This window comes from Copadichromis virginalis, linkage group LG8 (assembly GCF_057382275.1).
Source record: "Copadichromis virginalis isolate Kocher_CV1m ecotype Utaka linkage group LG8, C_Virginalis_male_GT1.1, whole genome shotgun sequence".
NCBI classification, from domain to species: Eukaryota; Metazoa; Chordata; class Actinopteri; order Cichliformes; family Cichlidae; genus Copadichromis; species Copadichromis virginalis.
Window position 1 is genome coordinate 26,603,079 of NC_140625.1, and position 25,997 is coordinate 26,629,075.

A 25,997-nucleotide genomic window follows, 5' to 3' on the forward strand; every position below is an offset into this window, starting at 1 on the left:
GCCAAGGCTCAGACTGCCAGTAAAAGCGAGGGATGCTTCATGGCTCAACAATTTGCTGGCTAAATGGAAAGGGTTTGGTGTGTGACCTCAAACACTCTCCTTTCTTCCTCTCCTTCTCCGTCTCACTTACTCTCTTCTCTTTTGTCCACTCCTGGTTTTGTTGCCCATTTCCTAATCTGATTTAATGTCATTCCAACCTTTTATTTGTTGCTATGACGTTTTACTTATTATTTTTGTTTTGCGGCAACTGAATGAAATGTTCTCAAAAGCAGGTCAAATTATTTTCTAGTATTTAGAAAATGAAAGAGGGCATTTTCAACTCCTGTTTTTTCTTCACGGCTTCAAATCAGTTCTCCTTTAGCGTGCCTTGTGTCTTTATTAACATGTTTATTTTCTCACTTCTTTTCCCACAGCTTCCAGCTCTGTCTTATTTCCAAGGTGCGATATGAGAGGTCAAGACCAGAGTAAGGACGCGTGAGGAAGGCAAGCAGCTCAGCTCGCAAATATGAGCAGTATGAAGAAAAACTGCATTTAAGTAAAGTGCGGTTCAGCGGGTTTATTGGGTAACAGATACGCTGAAATTGAATCCAAAATTTGGTTTAGCCAAAAAGGTTGCAATGGTATTAGAGACATTACTTCATGGGGAAGTGGCTTCTATCATGTGTAGCATGCAGAGATTAGAAATCAGCGATCAGAAAATTGAATAATTGCATCCTTGCTTCATCCAAATGCGGTTAATCTACATGTGATTGGTGTCGCAAACAATTGCTGCTGACGCTGCTTGACATCTCAGAGAGATTTAGTAAGAGATGCAGGATCACAAAATTAAAATGAACTGACAAAGACCCCCCTCTCCCCTCCCAGTCACAGTGTTTGCTTAGGGGAAATATTAGATTGTATGTGTAAAATACGACGGTGAAATTTCATACTGTGTTTCAATAATGTGAGAAAACCTCAGGAGGTGTGAGCGCTTGAATAGTCAATATCAAATCCAGTTGTCCTTTCACCTCAAAGTTAAATAAGTCCAGCCAGGTGGATTTAGGTGTGTTGCAGTAATGTGCACACACACTTACACAGCCATAAAAACAGCACGAGGAAAAAAAGGAAAGACTTTTCAGATTGGAGAGGACAGGCAAGGATCAGGGGTGCAGAGGGAAAGGGTTACGGTTAACTTTCCTCTAAAGGGTGTCAAAAAAGGAACTAAATTGGGTGTCAGAAAGCACTAAGGAGTTGAAATAAGTCAGGGTCCCCCAGCTCCCATGTGGGTGGGTGCTTGCTTTATACTTTTCAGACAATGTCCCTTTAAAAGCACCACGTCTGGAAAGCCCATTAGATGTGCATATAAAATTTCCCCTGTGATTAATAGTTTGATGAGGCAGGGTTGGTTGGAGGGTACTACCAACATGTGGCCGGCAGGGCTCCTCCTCTGCAGTCTCACGTTACACTCCATAAACTTGCCACTCTTTCCCACCTATATGTTTAAAAAGGAGGAGGGCTCACTTGTCAAGAATGCCTTAGAAGAGTTGTGAAAACAGCCAGCCCGAGAACGGGAGTTATACAGTTGTGGATGCCGCTTTCCCGAAGAGCAGCAACTTGGTTAGATCTGGGAAGGAGAGAGGGTGTGTGTGAGAGCGACGCAGAAGGGAAAGTGTGTGAGAGTGTGTCAGGACCAGAGGCTCCAAAGGACGTCACGCACGCTCCCAGAGAGAGAGGGAAACGTGCTGTCACAGGAAGGTGTCTATCCTCACGTGCTCTGGGCTGTGGAAGCGTCAACAGCCTCTGACAGAAGTGAGTAGATGCAGTGAGACGATGGTGTTCATTTAGTCAGCTGAAGTGGATATTACTCAAAAGTGACAAAGATATCGATTTCTAGTCCTAACTTACTTTCTGAGAGAGGTTGAAATTCCTCGACAGGAAAAAGACTGTGCTCGTGCGAAGGGTTTTTGCATCACGATGGATCAGCCGGCCAGCAGCTGCATGCGGAGCGCCCATCCCAGCAGCCCCATCTGGGGCTGCATGAGGAACCCTCACTCTGGGGTCCCAGGGGTGAATCTGCAGTCGCCCTACCAACAGGCCCCGTTCTCCCTCCACCAGAAGCCTGAGTTCCTGGCCTACACAGATTTCTCCACCTCCTGCCTGGTGTCGAGCACGCCGCACGCAGCCTACCCTCGCGATGACAGACTGTACCAAGAGAGCCAAGGGGGTTACCAAAGAGCTGACTGGCAGTTCAACCAATGTGAGACTCGTGTGAGAGCACCTGAGGCCTGCCCGCCTGTTGCCCCTGCAGTAATAGGTGGCGGCGGCAGTGGGGCTGGAGGGCCTGAGCTGGACAGTGTAGGGGGGGACAGGCTTCCAGGCACCGTGCCCGGGTGTATGGAGGGAGAATACTCACCCCAGAGCGTGGCGTCGGCCGATTCGGACAAGAAGAGCTCCAATAAGAGGAAAAGAGATGTCACAGGTAAGCCAGCGAGCTGGGATCAAGGGGTGCCACCTGGTGTGTGTTGGTTTAAAAGTATAGGAGAACAGAAAAAACAGTGATCCCTACAGGCATTTGAAAGCAAATAGCCAAATTTAGGAGTGGTAAAAAAAAAAAAAGCAGATATATTGTTTTTGTGTTTAGGGTCTCTGATAAATTTTAGACTAAAAAAAAAAAAAAAACCACTTCCACAATTGTTTTCCTTTAGTTTTTATGCCAAACTACTGCACAGGTGTAAAAACAGATCAACTAAAAACAATATTTACGTCATTCTTACCTCACTGAAAATCAAAAAAATACGCATCAAGGTCAAGAATTCCTCCCGCGCCCTGTATCACAGCTGGCAATGACACAAATTCTCTGCATTTCCTCACCAAATCAGCCTTAAAGCAGCACACTCACACGATCGCTATGTAAAAGGTGAGTAGGTGACGAGACTTTTGTGTTCAAGACACACTTTAAGTAGCAGTTGCATCCTCTTATTGTTCCAGCGCTTTCAAAAGGATGATTCATGAGGCATTTGAACTTTTCATTTTGCTGCTGTATCCGTTGGAAAAAGACCTTTGATTTATTATAGCAGGGCGACATTAAAAATTATGATAAAAAACGAAGTTGGGTGTGAAGAGGAAAGCGTTTAAAGGCCTTTTGGGGATTTTGCGCTGTATTTTTCTCCTGAACACAATCCTGTTGCGTATTGATTGCTGCTATGAATTTTTCAAGCGGATAAAAGGGTTGAAAAAAACTGTATTTGGTGATATTTCAATGTATTTAATTTAATTTTATACAATTTTTCTTTCCAGATATTTCCTAAAAAATATATATTTTTATGCTCAAACATCAATAAGAAGTAATGCCCTTAGATAATTTCGCCTATCATATTTCACACTTGCTAATAGGACACAAAAGTAACAGACGACAGACCAATCCTAAAAGTTTCAGGCGAAACATTAGCAGCAGAACAACAGGCCAAAGGAAACATTTAGTTTTAAAGTGAATCTAAATGTGTGAAGGTTTTATTATGGGGACTGTCACCCTAGCAAAATAAAAACACATCCAGAACATATGGAGCGTTCATATTTCATTTGTAGACGCTTTTGGTAAATTTAGCCTGTAATAAACACAGTGATTTATGCGTCTTACAGGAAAGAAAAATGAGCATCCATACTTTGGAAAAAATGTAACTTTTTACACATTTTAATATATATTTAAATGAAATTTTGTTATTAGAACTCAAGCAAGTGTGGCGTAATTGTTATTCATATAGCCAACACTCCACTTGCCAGGCAAATATCAAAGAAATTAAAACAAAAGTTAAAAAAGGGGAACCCAAAACAGAATTAAAAGACCAAGACAAATACAAAAATAACGCATTCATAAGAGCGATGAGTGTCCAGAAATGTTAATATTGAATTCAAACCACATAGAGAAGTACACTAGTGCATGTTGCTAAAGATGGTGTCATCTAAAGTGTCCAGTATTTAACCCTGACCTGTCCAAACATAACAGACCATGTCTGATTGTAAAGCGTGCAAATTTGGAAATACTACATGACCAATGCATGCAACAGACATGAGTCTAATTGAAAAAGAGGAGGTGAGGGAGCACCCCACACACCAGCCCACTCCACCCACCCTCCTTTTTTTTTACCTTATTGTAACCTCCACTCTCTACGCTGAAAACATGCCAGACCACGTCTGGTAAAATCACTTTCCTGTGAGCCCACTTCTTACATTCTTATCCATTGACATTTTCCTGTCGTTAAGCCGTAACATAATCTCCCACTGAGTGCATGCAACATGTCTGACCACCGCATCAGTTCTGGGTTTTAGAAAAGAACCATTCACTTTTTCGAATTGACTAGCTGGTAGGAGAGCATATATTAGGAAAATGTCCTGAAGGCATTCACATTACATGCACATACATAGCAGCTGCTATACGGTCTGCTTCTGTGTATTTGTTCTGATATGGAAATGTGGTGCACTCGGGTAAAGTTTCCAAATGTTTAAAACCAAAATGATATGATCTGACATTGACTGCAATCCAAAATTTGACCATCATAACACTGTGATATTTAACAGGGATGCTGTTATAAACATTTGACTGTTGCTGGCCCTAAAATCAATATGGTTTTGATATTAAATTTTAAGGTCTGACATGCATGAAAAGGAGTTCTTCACCATTACAAAATGAGCGTGTTAACACTTAACACAGTAACTGTTAGCAAATATACTTCCTCTAACAGCTCGGATGGTTTTGCTACATGCATTTTGATGCTTTTTCAACAATTTAACTGCTTCTGTGAACCATCCATATACAAACAAGCAATAAATGTATACTATAAAGCACTGCAAAATGATTCTACACATGCAAAAAATGATTTTTCAGGTAGGTGTAAAAATGTTTTTTTTAAAAATATTTTTTAAAGCTGCTGATTTTGATTAAATGCAGCATGATCTGCACAAATGTACATCATACCTAGGGGTCCATGACCATAAGCCAAGGGTATAAAATAGAAAAACAGAAAACTGTGCTCAGTTACTGGAAATGTACAACCATGAAATCTTTGGCTTGATAGAAAGATATACTGTTGCCCATTGCATCACAAGCTTATGAAGTATTTTGGTTAAAATATCTTAGAATACAAATAGTTTGCAACTATATGCTTAATCTCTATTAGGATTAGGACGATGAATGAGGTTCTTGGTAAATGTTATTCCTTTAATAAATGCCTAGTAAGTTTGAGCACCATTCTCATAAAGTGCTGTAATAAGAAATTAAACATTTATTAACTGAGAACAGTTTAAAGACGCTATCTAAAGGGGTTAAAATAAACGTTAGCCAATAAACTGTCTTAATACATTGTGAAATTCAGTCTTGAACTTTAGCACACACATTTTTGCGATCAGTAGTTTTCGCCTGGGGTTTTCTGCTTTAAAACAATCACTAATTTACAACAACTTTAATTCAGTCCTGATGAAGACAAACTCCTTTTGCACCATCCACCCAGAAAGGCACCAAATGCTGTTTGCCTTTGGGAGACCCTGCTGTGTGCAGAAGCCCTCTCCCTGTTAGTTTATGGCCTCTGGCTGTGCAGGATATTTATTGGGGGCCTGTTTGGTGAGAGCCAGTATGTGCCCTGCCAGGTGTTCAAAGCAGCTAAACCTGTCTTGGGAAATTTCAAAAGTCGGCACACTTGAGGATGCCCGTCGTTATTGATTCTTGAACCACAAAAACAAATCTTCTTTTTTTCCCTAACAAACCACATGGCACATTAGGCGTTTGTACACAAAAACTACACGTGTGCACAAACACTGTATGTCCTGGTTTGCCCAGTCACATCTGGCCCAGGTGCTGCAGTCCATTTCACATTCTGGCACACTGCTCTGGCAAGCACAGAGCAGAACTTCTCACTTTGACAAATTAGAACCATTTTCTGGTGATTACATCAGCTGCTGGTGTCTCTACCCCTGCACAATTATTACCGAAACTCATTCCCTTCAATACACAGGAGAGGTTTTACTTAAAGGTAAATCAACCAGCTTTCATATATGTTTATCCTGTTAATGAGGTTTAAAATTTGGCCATTTCTCTAAGCTATGTGAGAAATGCAGGGAAATATATAAATGTATAAACCGCATTATTTCTTGAATAATCTTAGGCTGTGGGTTTTCTGACTGCCACATTCACAGAGATATCTCAAGGCTTTTTTTCTGATGTTTGCTGTCATGTAAAGATGAGTTAATGTGAATCTGCCCCGAGCACTCCCACGGGGACTGTTCTGACACACACACCCACACCGACGTAGCACTCCGACCTGGACACATCCGCACCTTTGTTCTTTTGTTAGAGGCTTTAACGATGTTCCGCTGCATTCCTCCACTAACTTAGGCCCTCTGTGGCTGGTTTGGTGGCCCCTGCCCTGTGCTGATACGCTCTTACATACATAAATCGCGAAGGAATGTTTAGAGGAAGACATTTGCACTTACAGCATGTGTTCATGAACAGACAAATAAGGGGAAATAAGCAGCAAAAAATAACTACAGCATGCGCAGGTTGCAGGTGTACGCGACTCGTGAGGCCAGGTCATGGTGGTCTCTTTTAAAAGTGCTGGTTTTAGTGTTTACTATATGAGGGGCCACCCTTTAAAGAGCCTTTGGAGTTATGGTTTGTTGGTTGAAAAGGGTCTTGAGGTCAGTTTAATTGCGAACTAGAGGCCAGTCACAAAATGAGTGGGGAGCTAATTTAAATCAGATTAGCTGTGAATGATAGGAAAATGAAGGGTCTCCAGGTCAAGTAGCACACTTGCATGTGTAGCTGCTTGTGAAGAAAGGGGATGCTGATCATTTTTATTTAGTTTTAAACAAAAATTATGGGATCGTACAGATCATTTATTACCTTCACTGCAAACAGCTTTAAAGCATTGGTTTCCTTGTGTCACCTGACTTTCCCTTTAAGTTGATCCAAACAGACTCATAGAGAAAGCCATCAACACAGCTTCTTAATGTTCAAATATTCTTATCTGAATTCATGTATACCACTGTTCCTTATTGAGCACTTTCAGCTGTTTCTGTATAATTTTCTCTTCAATCTTTTAACACATATTTAGCAAATTTCTTTATTGTTATTCATGATTTTAGCAGAAAATTAGCTATAATTTTCAATTTATTCATTTTAGCTTGCTATATTAACTATTATTATTATTATTGTTGTTAAACTATGTACAATATTTAGTCTGGGCACAAAATTATTTGTAATTATAGCCAATTTCTTATATTAGTCTATTATTTATCTAGGATGTTAAGTTAAAATTCTATTTGATGATCCACATTTTAACTAACAATTTCAATTTGGTAGCCATCCTATTAACTAAGAAAATATTCATAACCTTAGCTTGCCATTGAAACTATTTTTCACAATGTTTAGCTAGCTAAAGGTATTAACTGGCAGATACACCAACACGCAGAACCTTCTCATTTTTACTGATAATTTTAATCTTTTAAAGTTTCGATTCTTATTGGCCATTAGGCTTACTCTTCTATTTTACTGATTTATGCCGTTATGTTGGCTGGAAAGTAGCTCCCTTGTGTAGTGGTTAATATTTTCACATAACCTAATACACGAAAGGTCTGCAATTCAAAACTAGGAAGAGAGACAAATCCTTGGAAGGGTTGCATAAGAAAGGGCATCTGGTGTAAAAATCTGTGCCAAATCAAATATGTGGATCCACCCACTGTGGCGACCCCTTGGGAGCAGCTGAAAAAAGCTATGCCTTTACTTTGACTTTTGATTAATAGTCATTTCTTCACTCAAACCCCAATTCATAAATAGTTCTTTTTTTTTTTTTCATCTGTCGACAAACCCATTAGAGCACTTTGACATCTGATTGGGAATCTCTGGTTTAAAGGAATAAACTGGCAAATGGCTCGCACTCTATGAAATGCCTTTCTCTTTCCAGATATCCAGGAGTCCAGCTTTAAGGTGGATTCCAGCTGCAAGGCAAGAAAAGAGCGCACAGCATTCACCAAGGAGCAGCTGAGAGAACTGGAGGCAGAGTTCACCCACCATAACTACCTGACCAGGCTGCGTCGCTACGAGATCGCTGTAAACCTGGACCTCACAGAGAGACAGGTACAACGCTTTTCCCTAATATACAAATTCCAGCAGGGCAGGATGAACCATAATGTTATCATTCCACATCAACATCATACAACATCTTGGAACATATTGGAAAGCCTTAATGTCTGTCCTTCCCCTGTACTAAATACCAATGCATAAACACAGAGGCATTTGAAGTACAATGAACATGTTTTTTCCACAGTAGTTTTCATTCTGTGGTTCTAGCAGAATGACATGCAGCTTTAATGAGTGGGTGGCAGCTCCAGACTCGATGAAATCGGGCGAACATGTGTCGATGCTGCTGGATCAAACCCCGGTCTGCTTGTCAAGCCACTGTCCCTCTCAGCTCCTTCTAATGAGGCCGTGGTGCCACAGTGACCACACATGCTGCCGTCTGCTCCTAAATCTATTTCCCAGATCCCTAAAAAACACACACACATACATGGACAGAAATATTCACACACAGCCAGGTTCCATCTTCGCTCAGGGCTCCCACTGCAACCAGACAGCGCTTTCCAATTCATCCTACATGCTTTGGCAGTTTGCCGTCCTTTCAATCAGTCCTGAGTAATGGACAGACTGAGGTTTATCTGAATCCCAGAGCTGTAGGGGAGGACACTTCTAGTGGGATGTGCAGGGGTCGCCTAAGGCTTCCTTGAATTGTGCACACACAGGTTGGAGTTAATTTGAATCTATTTGAGAGAGTTTAGTTTATAATTTTAAGGGAAATAAACCTGTGCTTTTGTCTGCAAATTGACATAATCAAGTACTTTAAAAACATAATAACTGCGTATGCATAGCCTGGTTATAACTTGAGGTTTATTTGCTTTAAAATGCATGTATTTCTCTCTGCCATGGAGCATCCCACACACCATTCTTCTGTTGTAAATACTCACTACCGCACCAAATCCGCAGCTAACAATAATCTTCAAAGTGTATTGTTTCCTCCACTGTGAATAATGTTAACTAAAATGTACAGGCCCCAGCTGTTTGAGGAACCAACTGTATTAGACACCTACTGATAAAGGCTTAAGTAAGACATTTTCTAAAGCTTTAAATAAACTATCTTGGTCACAGACTTAACAAATGCTCACTCTTCATTTTTTTTTCCTGTCAGTTTTTCTCTGTAATTTCCCCAGGTCTCGGGAAGTGTGTGTTTTTGCAGCTATTTATGTCTGGATAGTTAAAATATGAGCTCATTCTCATTTTTGAACAGCACAAAGATACAGATGAGCACTGTCCACACCACAAGTACAGTAAACTCACATCCTGTGTAGGCTGACTTCCTGACAGTTGACTTTTCTGACCTGCTGTCTATACGATACTCTCTCCCTCCATTTGGAGTGATTTTGCAGCCAGGCCTCAGTGCTTTGTACTGACAAGCCGTGCTCCCTGCAAGGCCAATGCAAACCAAGTGAATTTATAATCTGTGCTGGGAGATTTGTGGAGGATTATTTGTCTATTTTTTTGCTGACCGTGTTGTAAATTTTGCTAAAAATTGCAAACTGGAGAGAAAAGCCACAGTGATCCTGTTACACGTTCAAATGTGGTGAAAAATTCAAAGTACTGTGAGAAGGGTATCTGGTTTAGATTTGTATTGTCCTAAGACCACAGCCTTTATTTGTAGTGCTAAGTGTTTATACTACTAGAGCTACTATTGTTCTTTTCAATTAATGATCTATACAAATCTAAAAACTGATCACAAAAGACAAAGAATGCTGTGAAATCAACCTTTGACATCTTAGCAATTTTGCCCCTAATCCACAATTAACTACATTAATTTACCTCAACAGTGTATCCATGCTAACGACTTTGTAGAGTCATCATTCTATATGCTAATTTAATATTTCCTGTGTTTTTTCCACTACAGGTTAAAGTTTGGTTCCAGAATCGGCGAATGAAGTGGAAGAGAGTGAAGGGAGGACAATCGGCTTCGCCCAACGAGCTGGAAAATGACGACATAGACTCAGCTGCTTCACCCAGCTCTGAATGATGTTTTTAAAAAATTGTCTTCGGACAAAAAAAAAGAAGAAAAAAAATAACGAGGCCTGCGCTCAACTGGACACCAACGCAACCTTTGATTTTATGGAAAGTTGGCTCCAGGAACCAAATAATTCCAGAGACTTTTTCATTCCCAAGAAGAAAACACCAAGCATCCGTCACTGTTTTCTGTTGTAAATAGTTGATTTATGTCCATAATGAACTGTATTTTCATACAACTTTGATAAATACTCCATTTAAGAGGCCCACCTCTTGATACTCCTGATCGTTGTATATTAGTGACAAAGTCCATACAGCAGCTTTAAGGCTAGTGATGACATATCAGCCTATGATGTGATTGTGTTTGAGGTCCTCCCCTTTGCTTCCAGTATTGTAATCATGGCCTTTGACGCTTGACTACAACCACCTGGGAAAACTCAGACTGCACGAGTGTTGCCAAGGCCTAAGTGCCTCCGAATCAGATTTTTCTTTTTTTTTCTTTTTGAGAGTTTCTTTTTCCTAGAATATAGTTTTTTGGAGTTTTTTCTTTTCAGTAAGGCATTTTTACTATGTTTTATACCATTTGAATGTTGTTGATAAAACACAGATGTTGACTGTTTCTGCAAATAAAATAAATCATCTGTTGCAAAATGGGAAACATATTGGTAATTTCTTCCACCTGCAACAGTTGAGTTATGACTGGACAGTAGGTACAGTAGATGTGTATTTTTGGCAGATGGTTTTATTATGTGTGACTATAATTCCTAAAAGCAAAATAATTACTGATAGTTCAGTTTGCTTCCATTTGCTATTTTTGTTGGCAGGGGAAAGCAGAAGTATTAAATAGTTTGCATGTGTGTGCACTTAATGGATGCAGCGAAATATTGTAGCTATATCAAACACTGTGGTGCACTTATTGGTGGTTGTTTAAACTATCAGTGTTTTGTACCATGATTTAAAATGATGACTCTTCTTCTTGTGCAAGGGCTAAAGAAATAGCACACAAAAAAAATATTTTTTGCTAAATCTAACAAACAAAACTGCACCAATCAATATTCTTAATCGGTCCGTTTATCAGTGAGTGTACAATATAATGCAACCAAATAGGAATGAACTCATAAGCCTGTCCTTTGACCATGTAGTCGAAGAGCAGTTTTTAATTTTAATGTTTTTAACATGACAAACAGGAAGCATGATTAGTTATGAGCCACATGGCCACTGTGTACTAAAGTCAACACCCTGCAGCTCCTGTTTGCATGCTGCATATATGTGCCAGCTGTGTGAACACTGATTAAATATACACAGGACAGTGTTGTTCTATGGTATTGGGCTATTTTATGTCAGATTATATACCTGAGCATTACTATGACAAAAACATTGACCTGATCATCAAATTTATCAATGCTATCTACTGCCTACTTGTGTTTTTTTGCCTACTACTGTAGCACTTTTATTTCAGATTTTTTAAATTCTTGGCTAAATTTAACTTGCAAGATAGCCCGTTCAACCACTGTTTTATAAATAACGGCTATAGTAAGCGAAACTGAAACTGAAATCCACACTGGTGACGTTGAAACCGGAGACCTGAGAAACTGAATAACATTCCTCACTCCAAGTGACTAAGAGTGAAATAATCACTGATGACAGCAATTGGGTGGGACCAAGAGAAACCTTTCTCAACTTCCAAGCAATTGCAACAACTACCAAATACAGCAAGGAATACAGCTGATTGACATATGACCTGGTAGTAAATATGTTAGAGGATTACCCAGGCAATCAGGGCCTGCAATGTCCACAAGCATCCAGCTGTCAGCTGCAAAGCGGCGTGCAATTAGCAAACCATTTCCAGTATATAAGAAGCTTAAAGTTAGGCAACTTCTGAGCTAGCTGTAACTTAGCTGTCACAGCCACTGTTGTGTATTTGTGACTGGCTAAATAGGCCAATCACAAATACACACACACACACACACACACACACACACACACACACACACACACATAAAAAAAAACATGCCTTGTGCTGTATTGATAGTAATGCATAATTTTTTTTTTATCTTGGTAAGGAGGAAAACAAATCCTGTTATTGCTAGCTTTTCCAACTTTGCGATTAGAACTCGCTCAACTTGTGAGTGATGTCATTCCCAGCTCAAACTTCCGAGGTAAACGGAATGCAGCATAACTTATCTTTTCACTAAAATCTAAAATCAGGATAGTTTTTGTTTTTGGAGAGTTTGTGTTGGAATTTGCATTGGAACCTGTGTTGCACTTGGAGCCAGTCATTTGTTGACATTAGCGATTGTTCCATTTAAAAGCTAACATTGGCTAATGTTGCTAATGAGTGTTGGAAGCTGGAAGCGGAAGAGAAGTCTTGACTCAAGGTAATTAACAGCAAGCATGAACATCACATGCTTTGGATATTTATGGCAATTCACATAGAAATACACATAGAAATAACACTGGCTGTTTCTGTTTTTTATGTTTAATCCAATCACATAAAAGTGTTTAATCCACAAAAATGCTGCTAACACAGCCCTAATGTTGCTTTTGGCCTTAGTAATTTGGTGCATTCACACTGATGCCATGCCTTATTTTCAGCAGCAGGCAGTCTCCTACATACAAAGTCATTTTGTGTCAACATGATATCAGCCTGAATTATGAATTCATTTATTTTGATAATGAGGCTAAAAGCATTCATGTAAATGTGCAGATATGTGTGCATTGTGACCTCAATGGTTACATGGTCCCAGGTGCAGTGAAACGGTTACAATATAAGAGGGTCTCTCCAAGAAGGATTATGTAGTCCATGGGCAGTCCTGCAACCTCCAACGTCCCACCTGATGATGGCATAATTATCTTCATTAATATCGCAAATGCAGGTCGGATATCCCTGAGGTCAGATTGGAATCAGCTCTCATCAACGCCCACACAGATCCTGTCTATATAGCACGGTAATCCTTAAGAATGTTTTCATAGTGGCAAGTGGTCTCCCGTAGACCCAACACAGATCACGATGATTGGTCTACAGTGACCTGAAAAGCACTGGCAGAGCTATAAGTAGATGTGAGTATGTTTGAGCGTCTGAATAGGAACATTCATTTTTGCACATCATCACTGTCATTCCAGTGAGCTCACAAAGGGTCATTAACCTGACAAGGTGGAGTCAAGCTCCAAAAGCTAAAGTATTTGGCCCCTACACACTATTTTCAACGGAAGCATCTGGATGGGGCCAATTTGATCTCAACCTGAGTGGAACCTAGACAAACCCACGCACGGGGCCCTGAGGACGAGAGGGAAAAAAAGAAAGAAGGAGAAAAAAAAAATGCTGGCTGACCACTTGTGTATGATGGAAAAGGGAAATAATAGGTGGGTATGGGTGAAAAGACGCCTTCTCAAGTACAGGATGTTGTTGTAGCAGGTAGCCAGTCATCCAATTTCCTGCTTCCCAAAGAAAACAAGAGCTCGAGCATAGGAGTCCTCAGACTTACAATGGTGGGCCTATGCTCAGACTCCGGCCAACCAAACAAAGCCTTCAGAGGTTACTGCCCTTTTTGCTGGTCTGCAGGGACCGGAGTTAGTGGGAGGGTGGGATGGTTGTTCCACACACATACACAGAGTTGGGGTCAAGTGTTACTGTACGTCTGACCCCTTTGGGCCCCCCGCTGCAGCTGCTGGGGGGGAATTACTCCAAGTCGATCCCGTGCCCATTTCCCCCCCATTGCTTAGCCTCTATTAGGGTCTATTATTGTATTAGTGGTAATAGCAGTCAAAATAAACCATGTCCAATTGTAATGATAGTATTAATATCAGCAGTGTAAACTAATGAAGCTGGAATGTTGTTTTTTGACCATGGTGGTTCCTTTTAAATACACTGGGGTGGCCAAATTTATGGATTAGATTTAATTTGGTGGTGTTGTGATTGTGGGATTTTTAGCCTTGCCAAAACACCCAAGCAGTCAGAATGAAATAGGTTTTCCTTTCCCCTTCGATCTGCAGGAGAACAGTTCATCTATACCTTAACAAATATGTCTAAACATATTTTCTTACACTGCTGTTTTCCTCTACGCCGTGTTCTATTTTTATTTATATAATACGACTTGTAGATGTGCAAATTGAGAGAACACATTTCTAAGAATATCACTCCAATGCTGCATCCAGCTGACAGTCGACCAAATTGAAGTCACCAAAAATAAGGATGGATGGTGTCCCAGAAATTTCTCCTCTGCTGTGATTATAAAAGCAGATTCAGTTGCAGGAAACATTCTTGAAATAACTCCTCTTCTTTGAACACAACCTTCTCTGTGGGCAAAGAGCAATAAGAAAACATTCGTCAGAGTTTGAAGCAGTCACTGACCTCACCCTCAGCACTCAACAGGCATATTCTTAACTTTCAACATACGGAAGGTATTGCCACTAAAAGCACAGATTACCAGAGATTTCAGCCAAATGCAGAATTTAAGCGAGCTCTCCAGCAGACCACGTCACCAACACAAAGCTAAAAATGTTGCATTTATGGACAAATTCAACATGCAGCTGTACTACAACATTTCCATTTTTACAGATTTCCAATTGTGAGTCATTCAGCTAAATGAAAAAAGATGGCACACACCTCAAAACCTTTAAAAATATAGGCGATGACAGCCTAGTAGTTATTTAGTAGTTATTGGATTGAAGCATAATTCAGTTCACTGTCTATAATTCAACATTATCTAAATGATTCAGAAGGGTTACATGACAGACTCTTTTTTTGTGTTGTTGATTTTTTGTAAAGTGGACATTTCAGATGTTTTTCCAACTGACTTTGATCATTTTGTTGTGAAAAGCCAAGCACACTATATCACCAGAGCAATACTAAAGCTAATTATCATCTTCATATGCATTTCAGAACTTAAATCCAAGTCCTTATTAGCTTTTTGGAGATCAGCAGAAATATTTTTGTATATAGCAAATAAGGTTTTTTTTTTTAATTTAATTCTATTTTCTATTAGTTTCTTTCTTTTTGGGGGCCTCTTGTTTATGTCTGTGCTGTTGTCATCGGTCCACAACTTCCATTTTAAGTGGGAAGTCAGAAATCCAGAGTTCCCAGTCAGTCTAAGCAGAAAAGCCTATACCTCTGTCTCTCTACCCGCCTCTTCAAGCTCATTCAAGGCGATACCAAGGCTTTCCTATGCCAGATAAAAGATATAATTCCTTTAGTGTTTACTGGGTCTTCCCTGGAGCCTCATTCCACTAGGACAAGACAGAAACACCTCACCCAGAAGGTATCCAGGAGGCATCCTACTCAGATCTCCAGGGAGAGCCCAGCCACACTTCTGAGGAAACTAATCTCCAGCATTTCTATACACAATCCTATTCTTTCAGTCACTACCTGGAGCTCATGGACCGCAGGTCCCAGGAGGTATTGAGTCAATAGCTTCATTGCATTAATTTGACCTGCTCAATAAGCCATACACTAGTTTTCAGCACAAAGAAATGGGCATTGTGCTGTACTCCAGTGCTACTGGTAGATGAACAGCTGTAGCTTGCTAGGAAGCAAGAAAAAACTATATTGACTATATTGCTTTTCTGAATACTATCACTACTTGTGATGTCACTCCCAGTACCTTCATCTTCCCAGGTAAAAGGAACACAGCAAAAAAATATAACAAACGTCTTGGTAGAGAATTGAAACCGAGTGGCAAACAGAATTAAAACTAACCCCTATAGTTATTGTGAATAATCATACTGTTGTCTGTGATTAAGCTGGTAGCAAAGTACGAACATCAGGCATGCTTGCTATCAAGCACTGAGGGAACACGTACACAGCTAAGCTTTTACTTGCTCTTAGAGGCTGCAGGGTCTTTGACTTTTTTATTCAAACATCCAACTCAAGACTCCAAATGAATGTAAACTGCCTTAAAAATGTTAATTTTCTTTTTGTTTGTTTGCTTGTTAGTTTAATTGTGAAGATGTGAGCAAATATTAAACTATCATCTCAACTTGATTCTTTAGGAAGCGGTGCACTCTCACCTGTGCTGCACAGAAAAATGTTTATTTTACAAACCCAGCGCTCTGATAGCCTCCGGCAGTTCTTGGAGGGAAAACACTTGATGGATCGCCGGAGGTGTGAAGGTCAGCTCTACAAGAGGTGACCGTAGAAATTAAAGCATGTCCTTCTCCTACTGGTCCCTGTGATGTGGTCCATGAGCTCCATCTGCACACTGTTATTGTGTCCAGGCGGCACCTCGCAGGTCACATCAAAGAGTCTTTCTACTAAATTTGATAGGCTGATAAGGAAGGACGCTGCTGTGCAACCACGAGGCAGTGAGAGTTTAAGATAACATCCCAATGGAATAATAATGAAGTGGTGCATCTGACTGAACATGTGTCTCTGCATGTTTAATATATAAATGAAAAAATGAAATATCTGTGGTTATATTCTGGTGCCTAATTGTCTTTGACAGACTTGTCCAACAGGACCTTGGGAATGCTCAGCAGACAGTCTTCTGTCTTTAAACTCTGAGTCTTGTTAATTCTCATCTTTTTAAATATGACAGTAAGAGTTTCAACCAGACATGTGCATCGCTTTCCCTGCATTGGGCTGCAGAAGATGACAGCACACTGGAGTTTGTCATGAGAAACTCAGCGTAACAAGGCTGTTCTCCTTTCTTCCTGGATGTCTGCGCTGCCTTCTTCTCTGCACTCCTGCATCAAGTTACCTTGGAGTAGCTGGGAGCAGTGGATATAACATCCTCTTCTTCTTTTCAACCTTATTGTTAATCTGTTTCTCGGTTTCAGCCTCTCTGTTGTTCGTGTCTGGTTTTTTTTAGCTTCTCACACATGTACAACCAAAACCACCAAACAGCAAGAACGGGAGGAGGAAGTAAGCACGTCTTCCGCACATCCTCCCAAGACAGCCGTTGTGTTTAAGGAGGCATACAAGCAGCGCGTGTTTGCTTGTCAGTCTGTACCTGAGGGTATGCGAGCAAGCCCTACATGTAGACTCATGTGTACTCAGTTGGACGAAATCAGCAGTGGACACTGATTCAGCTTGCCTCCGCTCATCCTTCTCTCCCAAGCCCCTTGTCTCCGGTGATTAGCGACTCCTACAGGAGCTATAAATCTCAGATTTCCATTTCACAATCAGTCAAGACTGGCCAAAACTGAGGAGCTGCACAACGTTAAATTATCTGAGACTTCCTGCAAAGGCTCCTTTTGGATGTTGCATCTTAAGCGAAGTGGATACCAGAGCCTAAGGTCGTGGGATTCTTGTCTATGGCTCCCCTTGCTTGGTACTTTTGACCTGCCTGGTTTGAAACCAAGAAATCCAGAAGCAGTTTAGCTCTGAAAATCATCACACAGAGGAATACTCAATCATAGTGTTTGCTAAGCAAAGAGAACATAGAAGGCCTTGTTCACCTGAAACCACACAGTAACAAAACCTGGAGAGTGAGGCTTTGCTGTTTAGCTCAAAGACATCTGCAAAACTAGTAAAACGCAAATTCCATTTTCAGATCTGGCACTACAGGACATCTCTGATCTTTTTCAAACCGCATCTGAACAAAAAAAAATCAGTTATGATGGCAGTACCTTACAAATAGATTCATAAAACCAACCTCCCACTTCTTTGTGTCTTCTGTCCTGTGTTCAAGATGTCTTGGCTAGTAGTGGAGCATTGTTTAAGATCTCCTTCATTAGACCCAAATAAATTTAGTGCTATACCTGATCTTTATTAAAGTGTGTTCAAACTCACAGAAAAACTGAATTTATACATCTGGGCAAGGAAAAAGATGTGACTGAAGACAAACATTTTACACGTTTCTTCAGATTTTATCTCCTCAATTAAAGTTCCAAGATAAAACAAATGTTTAGTTAGCATAAAATGTACATTAAACTGAGTAGTACTAACCAACTAGGAACAGTGACCATATAGAAGTACACCGCTGTGTAAAAGTCTTGAGTGACGCCTCATTTGTTGACTTTTTTCCTTCCAAAGACACAGACTGTTTTTTTCTTTTTTTCTAATGGTCTTGAGCAATAGTTCTTGTTTTTCTTTGGAAATTGGCTGCTTTTTCTCTCATTTTTCAGTGAAGTCCTTGTACCTTATTTTTTTAAGAAACTTGCCTGCGACCTATGAATCATTCGTGCAAAAAAATGGCACCTTGCTCAAGGGGTGAACCAGTGTTGTATCTACACATATGAGAACCATTTTGCCTGTCACATATAGTCTTAATTTGTTCACATTTTTTAGTTGAATCTACAAAAAAATACCAAAGATAACACAGCTACTTGCCAAAAAGTGGCATATTTCAGGATGGCTATGTGCCCTTAAAAGGTTTGAGGAGATAAAAGAAGTGGCAGGCCTAAACAAAAGTGAAAAAGTAAGTCGTGTCATTAAAAAATAGGAACAATATTCAGCAAAGATCTGACAGAACCTACAACTCTTCAAATAATCTATCTACTGTCCACTAAAGCCTAACCAGAAATGATCTCAGTGGAAGGGTGGCTGTAATGAAGCCATTCGTAAGAAAGAGAGATAGGGAGAGTTATCCCATCACACAAAGACCAGCCTTTGTCCTTTAAGTGCAGGGCAAAGATGTTTTGAGGATGTGGATGTTCACATTTTGGACTGAGAAAACAAATGGTTTGAAAGAGGAGTGAAGTATGCCATTTATGTCCATCGTGACTGACCATTGTTGAACAAAGGTCAGCCAATTACGATGCAGTCTTGGGCCATGTCCACACTAATACGTTTATCTTTTTCTCTCTGTTTTGGCCTTCCATCCACAGTGAGACGGCATTTTTGGTAAAGGAAAACTGAGCTCTTTGAAGACGCTCTCCAAAGTGGATACATTTCAAAACACAGTTTTCGTGTCGAAGTGTGAACAGCGTAACCGCAGGCTTTCGGAAACGATGATGCATTTTAGTCATATGATGTAGTCATGTGACCAGCTAAACTAAGATAGCAGAGGGAATTATACAGCAGTTTGCCCTCAGTTTTGACAGCCCTATTAAAGATTAATATCAGTTTGTACAGGCCCCAGATAGCTTTTCTTCAAATTCGTTAATTCTCACTTGCTTTTGCAACTTTGTACTTTTGTGTTACTCGCAGCAACAACTCCAACTCATTGTCAAAATATTAAAAAAACTTCCTCGACATTTTGCCGTGACGTCTCAAAGAGCTGGAAAGTAAATAAACAGCAGACATTAATAACGCAGGTCGAATCGTCTTACGTTTCACTCATGCGCAATACAGGAACGTAAGCGTTTCAGTCGTTTCAGGGTGGATGAACAACTGTTCTGAAACTATTGAAAACCATAGTGTGGACGCAGAGCATTTTTAGATGAAAACGCTGTTTTCAAACTTATCTGGATTAGTGTAGCTGTAGCCTTGAGATCCTTTCTGAGTCACTTAGGCCCCACTCACACCTTGCCTCATGCAACCTCAATAGGCCATTTGATGGGCTGGGCAACAAGTGGTTTCACATTAAACCCCCCGCCATGGTAATGACCCATGCCTTTTTCTAAATCTTATCTGACCAATAGTGGGTCAACGACCCTAAGCACTCCCAAATGGTACAAGCCCCGCTAGGAGTTGAATACCTGGTACTCACCAACATTTGTTTTTAGAATTGAAGAAGCCTCTTGTGCAAGAAGAGAAACATCTTAGCAAACCTAAAGGGGTGCAAGTGTTCAAGACTACAATGAGTTGGATGACTGGAAAACTGCAGACATTTTACATGCTTCAGTAAATCCCAGCCCCTATTTCCAATTTTCCAAAAATACTTCAGAGTTCTGTGAATTAATCAGGTTTTCCAGGGAGAAATGGGATCTCGGTGTTTGGACATTTTATAAGGGTTAAAGTTTCAGAACCATTTGTTTTAAACTACCAGGAACTTCATTTCAAGCTAGTCTCAAAGTCATATTTATGTCACATTATTGCAGCAAAGTTCTTCCCTGAGTCCACTTGCCATAAAATCTCATTTGTTAACAGCTAAACCTTATAAAATGCATACCAGCCTTTAAAGGATAGAGGTCCATAGAAAAGCATATCAATCAAATACATCAGCAGCTTCTTGCTCTCCCTCCAGAACAGTAGAGTTTGTCTTCACAGTAAGCCAATCCCACATCTCGAACCCCTAAAACTCTGGTGCAGTCAGCAACCCTCTCCATCATACACAGAAGCTCATTCAGGCATTGTGACGAGGTCTCCATTCATCTGCTTACCTCACAAGTCACCTATCCAAACAGCCCGGGTTTGAAGAGTGCTGGGGAAATGGTCCTGGAGGCAGTGGCATTGGCCAGCAAAGCAATCATCCATCAACACTAGGGCTCCCAGAGTGCACTGGGATCAGACCGCCGTCATAAAGATGACAGGGCCGCCAGACAGTCAAACCCAGGACAACAAAAACACCCGCGTCTCTAAAGATCCAGTGTTAGTATAGTCTCACAGAAACTTCCAAAGATTAAAGCCAAAAGAAAAATCAGATGCAAGGCCCAAGGAAGACTTTCAATCAGGTTGCTAGAGCTCATATAAAAACATACAAACATTCTAACCACCTGTACTGATAAGATTGCAGCCATGTAGCTGTAACCCGGGTTAAAAGCTGATAATAATCTACCCAATCCCAGACCGTTCCCACAAATATAAATATTACGTTTAGGCGAAGTTCCCCTTCATTTCACTCCTTTCGGCCCGTTTCTCAAGTTGCTGCTAAGAAGAAGAGAAGTTCCAACTTATTCTTCTTTTAATGTGATTCTTCTATGTGAGTTATACTGACATATATTAATATTATAGCATTGCTAATAAAGTTCCACTTGTATATCGGTTGGTATGACCTGTAAGCTCTTCTTCAGCAAAAATGAATAATTTTATGTCTTGAAAAGTCTTAAAGCTTGCAACAACCCTAAGTTACTTTATTATGAAATCTTTAGCTAATACATTTATCAAAGCTTTCAATGCCCCCAAGCAGAACAAACAAACTAACCAATTATAGTGATGCAGCTTTAATGTCTAAAACATTCCAAGTATTGAAATGATGGGTTACAGGAAAGGTTGCTGCCTTAGCCTCTTAGGACTACTAATAACAGCTTGTCCATGCACAACCAAATACTCCTTTAACATAATGGGTTAATAAATATCATGTAATAAATGCAAGTGAACAAACAGAAATCTTCCCCCTTGCCTAAAGATTCTGCACATGCATACACAGTAATGTGTATTTGAAGGGGTGGGTAAAAAGATATTAACTGCTATAAATGACAAGATAAACTGAACTTTATTTCAATTCAGTTTTATTTAAATTGCAACAATTCACAACTACAGTTGCCTCTATATGCATTATATTGTAGGGCAAAGACTCTACAATATTAGAAAGAAACCCCAACAATGAGACAACATGAAGTAGCATTTATTACTACTTTTTCAGACAAAATAACCACTGGGAAATATATCGCTAATAATATGAAAACATTTGACTCCTCTTATTTTAACTGATTTAATATATTCTTTACTATTGTTATATTTTATATTTTTTTACATTGTGTCTGAAGAAAGAGTCCTTTGTCCCAGCATGAAAAGGTAGAATTTAAACACTCGCTGGCTGATCAATAAATAGCACTGTTATGGAGTATCCGCTGCACATTTACTACCTCCAGTAAATTCCAGGGATTTGGGTTTCTATGCAGAGTTTTAGGAGCAAGATGGCAGTTTTCTACTACAGTTGTTATAAAAGAGATGACTTTATCCAAAAATGGAAAGCCTGTGTGAGGTAATGCCATTCAAAAGAGCATGGTAGCAGCACAGCATGTGTTTGGACAAGTTGGCTTTTAGAAGTGCTCGAGGTAGAGCCTGTTTTTTAATAAATGTCAGTAGTGTGAAATCTTAGAAAAGCTTAGACCTGGTCTAGAGTTGCAGAAAACATCTGTAAGCATCATGTTTAAGCCAAATTTACTTTCAGATAAAATTTCCCAAACATCTGTTTCTCAAGCAGAATTTTTTAAAATCAACAGAAATGCTTACAAATAGTTTTTCCTCATAGGTCTGCGGATGATTTTAGTAAATGTAAATGAAGCCGCATAATGAGCCCAGCTCTACTTGAAGATATACATACTCCCCGCTTCTGTCTTCTCTGCATTTTAATGATCTGTGGAGGTGTCGTGAGCCAAGAGTGTGAATGTTCACCTGTGCCAGCACACTCAGTCTGGACTGAATCCAAACCAGCTTTGAGTAGAACCAGAAATTAGCTCAGCCGTTGTGAACCAGGATTTGTAAGAACTTCTCATCCATCCAATCCACCAGCACCCATCCATCTCTCCCGCTACCCATGTCTCCACCCACCCCCATACTCCAAGTCCCATTGGCCCTCAAGTCTGGGCTGTATGAGCCTGTAGCGTGACAACGTGTGTATGTATTGCATGGATATCTATGTGTGGGTGTGTGTGGCTGGTCTGCATCTCTGCAGGTACGTGTGTGTGCAAAATGTGCTCTGTGTAGGAGCCTGGCGTTTGTTATTCTCTCCACAGCCACACTGTCTTTCATCAGGGCCCTGTCCTGCAGCCCACAGACTCTCAGTATACAGTTTCACAGTCTTGGGCCCCTGTCTGCTGTAGCACGTGGGTGGATGATTTCTAACACATGGGAACCTTGGGAGCCCACGCAAAGCTGGAACAATAGAGGACCTGTCAGTATGCGGGCAGTGGAAGAGGACGAGACGGCAGGCGGTGATGATGTCAGAATCATTCACACCCTCCCACACTTCATCTGCCCGTCTTGGCTCTCAGTCAGAGGGATGGATGCACGCATACAGAAGCATCCACGAGTGCAAAAAAATTCATGATAGTAATGCTTCATGCATACCATTCATTCACTGTAATATCTTCCATAAAAGGTGCTGCATATTTGCATAAGTGTACCACTCAGTTATGATTGTTTTGTATATTTCCTTAGTTCTTATATCTCACTTTACTTTCTGTTAGATTTCAGAGTATTTTTGCTTTTTTTTTCAAAGGTTCTTTTTTAAGTTCATTGTTAATTCTTTATGTTTTTTATTGTAGTGGGGGTTGTTGGGCATTTGTTAGCGGCAAGATTTAAAAAGTTTGGAACGGATATTGCTAATTACGCTTCACTCCCGAACAATTTTATTTTGCTTTTGTTTATTTTATACATTATATTTTTTTCATATCGTTTCAATTTTGAGGTTCTGGGATATGTGGTTTCCAGAAACAACAGCCTACTGGCTTTGGTGATGCTTTAAATTTTCTGTTAGTTCCATATGTAGTTTTAAGAAAACCAAACAGGGGGTCTTTGGACAGGGGCCCTCTGGTGTCTGGCAGTGAAAGTTTGTCAGCAGATCCTTTGAGTGGGGCCACCTTACCTCAGATTTGCTTGACCGGACTTTTTTTTAAAATGGTGAGATATGAATCCTACTGGTTGAGGCCTGTGTCGATGGGGAGTGCTGGTGTTTGTGTTTGGTCTACAGTAATGTTTAGGTAAGGTACACATCAGTAGTAAATAAAATCCACATGACCATCAGGACCCAGTGTTTCAAAGCAGCATTGCAATGTAATAAGATGGTGAGTGTTATTCACTTTACTTGTCAGTGGTTTAAATGTGGTTTCAGAACAGTGTACGTACCAGGTCTATACACTGATTTGATACACTGATATTTTCTTTTGATTATCAGTAACTTAGAAAGCCTTTAAGGATTCAAAATGTTACTATTTTGCAGAGACTCATTCAATTTTAGATATTTTAACATATTTTAGATGTTAGATTAATCTTTTTCCGGCATGTCTCACTTCAGAAGCAGGAAAAAGCTCACGCCTCGTGGTTCTAATCAATCATTATTAATAAAGAAATTATGAATGTGAAGTTTTAGTGGAAAAAAGGTTGACATGAATGCATCAGCAAACTCACCTGCAGTGGCTAAATGCCTGACAGTTTAAGAACTGCTGCTTTAATAAGATTTAAACCAATGTTGTAGACTGCAAAAAAAAAAAAAAAAAAAAGTACATATCTTTTTGGTCCCTTACATAAATTTCTTAGCTCAGATCCAGAGATCTTGAAATAAGAAAACTGGGAAGCCAAACAGAACATCTGATTATTTTTTTCACTTCACTTTTTTGTTCCAAAAAGATGGAAATTTGTTTACGTACCTGCAGAAACCTTTAGGTTTATGCTACAATGAGACTAGAAAAGTCACGTAGCAATGCAGGTGGCACAGATTATGGCTTGATTACTCTTGTGATTAACCCATCAGGTGCCTCATACAATGCCTGAGAATGGCTGTTTACCATTTTTCCTGTTTGGTCCCTGATGAATGCAGAAGCTGAAACTGTGGGATTTAATTCAACAGAACACTGACCAAATACATAAGTTTATGATTAAATCTATTATGCTGTCACTTTATTTGAAGGCAAAATTGAAAGCGAGCCCCTTAACATCCTATTGCTGAGGTCTAAAGATTCTGTAAACATGTCTGCGTAGAGGCCAAAAAGTATGTCCCCATATGTTTGGGGTATGTGTGCGCACCCTGTATGTACAAAATCCTACTTAAACTCTATAGGATTAGGCCTCTCAGACCAGGCGTTCTCCAGCTGCAGACCTCTTGCACGCCCAGTGGATGGCAATCTGCTTTCCTGTGACACCTCCGCCTTTTTAAAAGTGAGACCCGACACTTCATCCCCATGTGGACAGTGGATAGTCTGTATGTTAGCAAGTTGGCAGAATGTGCAACAATAGGGTGGCAATTGTCTATGGGATTATGTTGGTACAGGCAGGGTAAAAGCTAGCTGCTATATGCCTCTCTTGTTACATCTTCCTGCTTCTTCCTTCACCTCTTGAACTGGAAAAAAAAAGATACTTTTTATACTTTGGCTCCATTTCTCTGTATTGTCTGGAAGTACATTCAGACCCAACAGCAGACTCCATCCTGCTTATCTGCCAAATGAAGAAAAAACACAATGTGGTTAAAAAATGGAAGAATGTAGGTGGATAGCATGGATAATGAGTGGAGTTGCTGACTGTTTAGAAGTTTAGAGTCACAGAGAGGGAAAACAGGACAGTTTCCAATGGTCTGCTGGAGTCCAGAGAGGCCACAGCACACGCCAAACACCAAGAGTGAGGAAAGCAATCCATCACTGGACAGGAGGAGGAGATGGGGAGGGTGGAACGAACGTTGGGCCAAACCATAACAATATATGTGTGTGTCCATTGTTAGCTGGCCAGCGTCATTGTGTGTTGCTGGTAGCCCCACGCCCTCTGATTCCAGTGGGAGTCAATAACTTCAGACAATCCCAAGAGGGGGGCAGAAAGGGTATCTGTGGGAATGTACAGCAGGGAAACCTTTCCATTCATACACAAATATGCCCGGTAATGGGAATGCCCTATTTAAAGCATTTCTTTTTTAAAAAGTGGGAACACCTTTGAATGCTGTTTACTAACTACTACAGCTGTGAATAAAGACCCCAATGCTGAACACTGCATTTCCTTTCTTTCAAGAGCAAATGCTGCCTCCCCGTGTGGCTTTAAAACTCTTATCAGTCACCGTGCCTCTTTATCTAAGTGTTGTTAATTGGTTTTCTTCATCTGCCTCTTCTTTCTGTTAATCAATGGTTGTGTGTACAACATCAATTATGAGTATAAATGTTGCCCCAGTGAAAGGTTTTGCATTATTTTAAGTCTTCATATCTTCAGAAATATATTGAGTTGGTAGGTGTGCAAACCTTAGAATGATTCTATACATATGGGAATTCTGAAATTCCTCAAGGCAGCATCCCAGGCCCCATTCTCCTTTCCCTTATCCACGATATTTACTGATATATCAATTACTTTATAAACTCCAGTAGAGTTATGCTAAACCGTAGCCTCATGATAGTCTTTACTTGAATTAGTTAAGTCTAAATGCTTAGATTGTGGGGAGAATCTATTTTCTTTATTTATATTTTA

General features: G+C 40.1%; 1 protein-coding gene across 1 annotated transcript; it reads left to right on the forward strand.

Moving 5' to 3' along the window:
• Nucleotides 1-1,479: 1,479 nt before the first annotated feature.
• meox1 (mesenchyme homeobox 1) lies at nt 1,480-11,388 on the forward strand. Its single transcript, XM_085466835.1, has 4 exons — nt 1,480-1,788; nt 1,915-2,458; nt 7,932-8,104; nt 9,963-11,388. Exons 2-4 carry the CDS (start codon nt 1,954-1,956, stop codon nt 10,083-10,085), a joined length of 801 nt encoding a protein of 266 aa, XP_085322961.1. The 5' UTR covers nt 1,480-1,788; nt 1,915-1,953; the 3' UTR covers nt 10,086-11,388.
• Nucleotides 11,389-25,997: the final 14,609 nt, after the last annotated feature.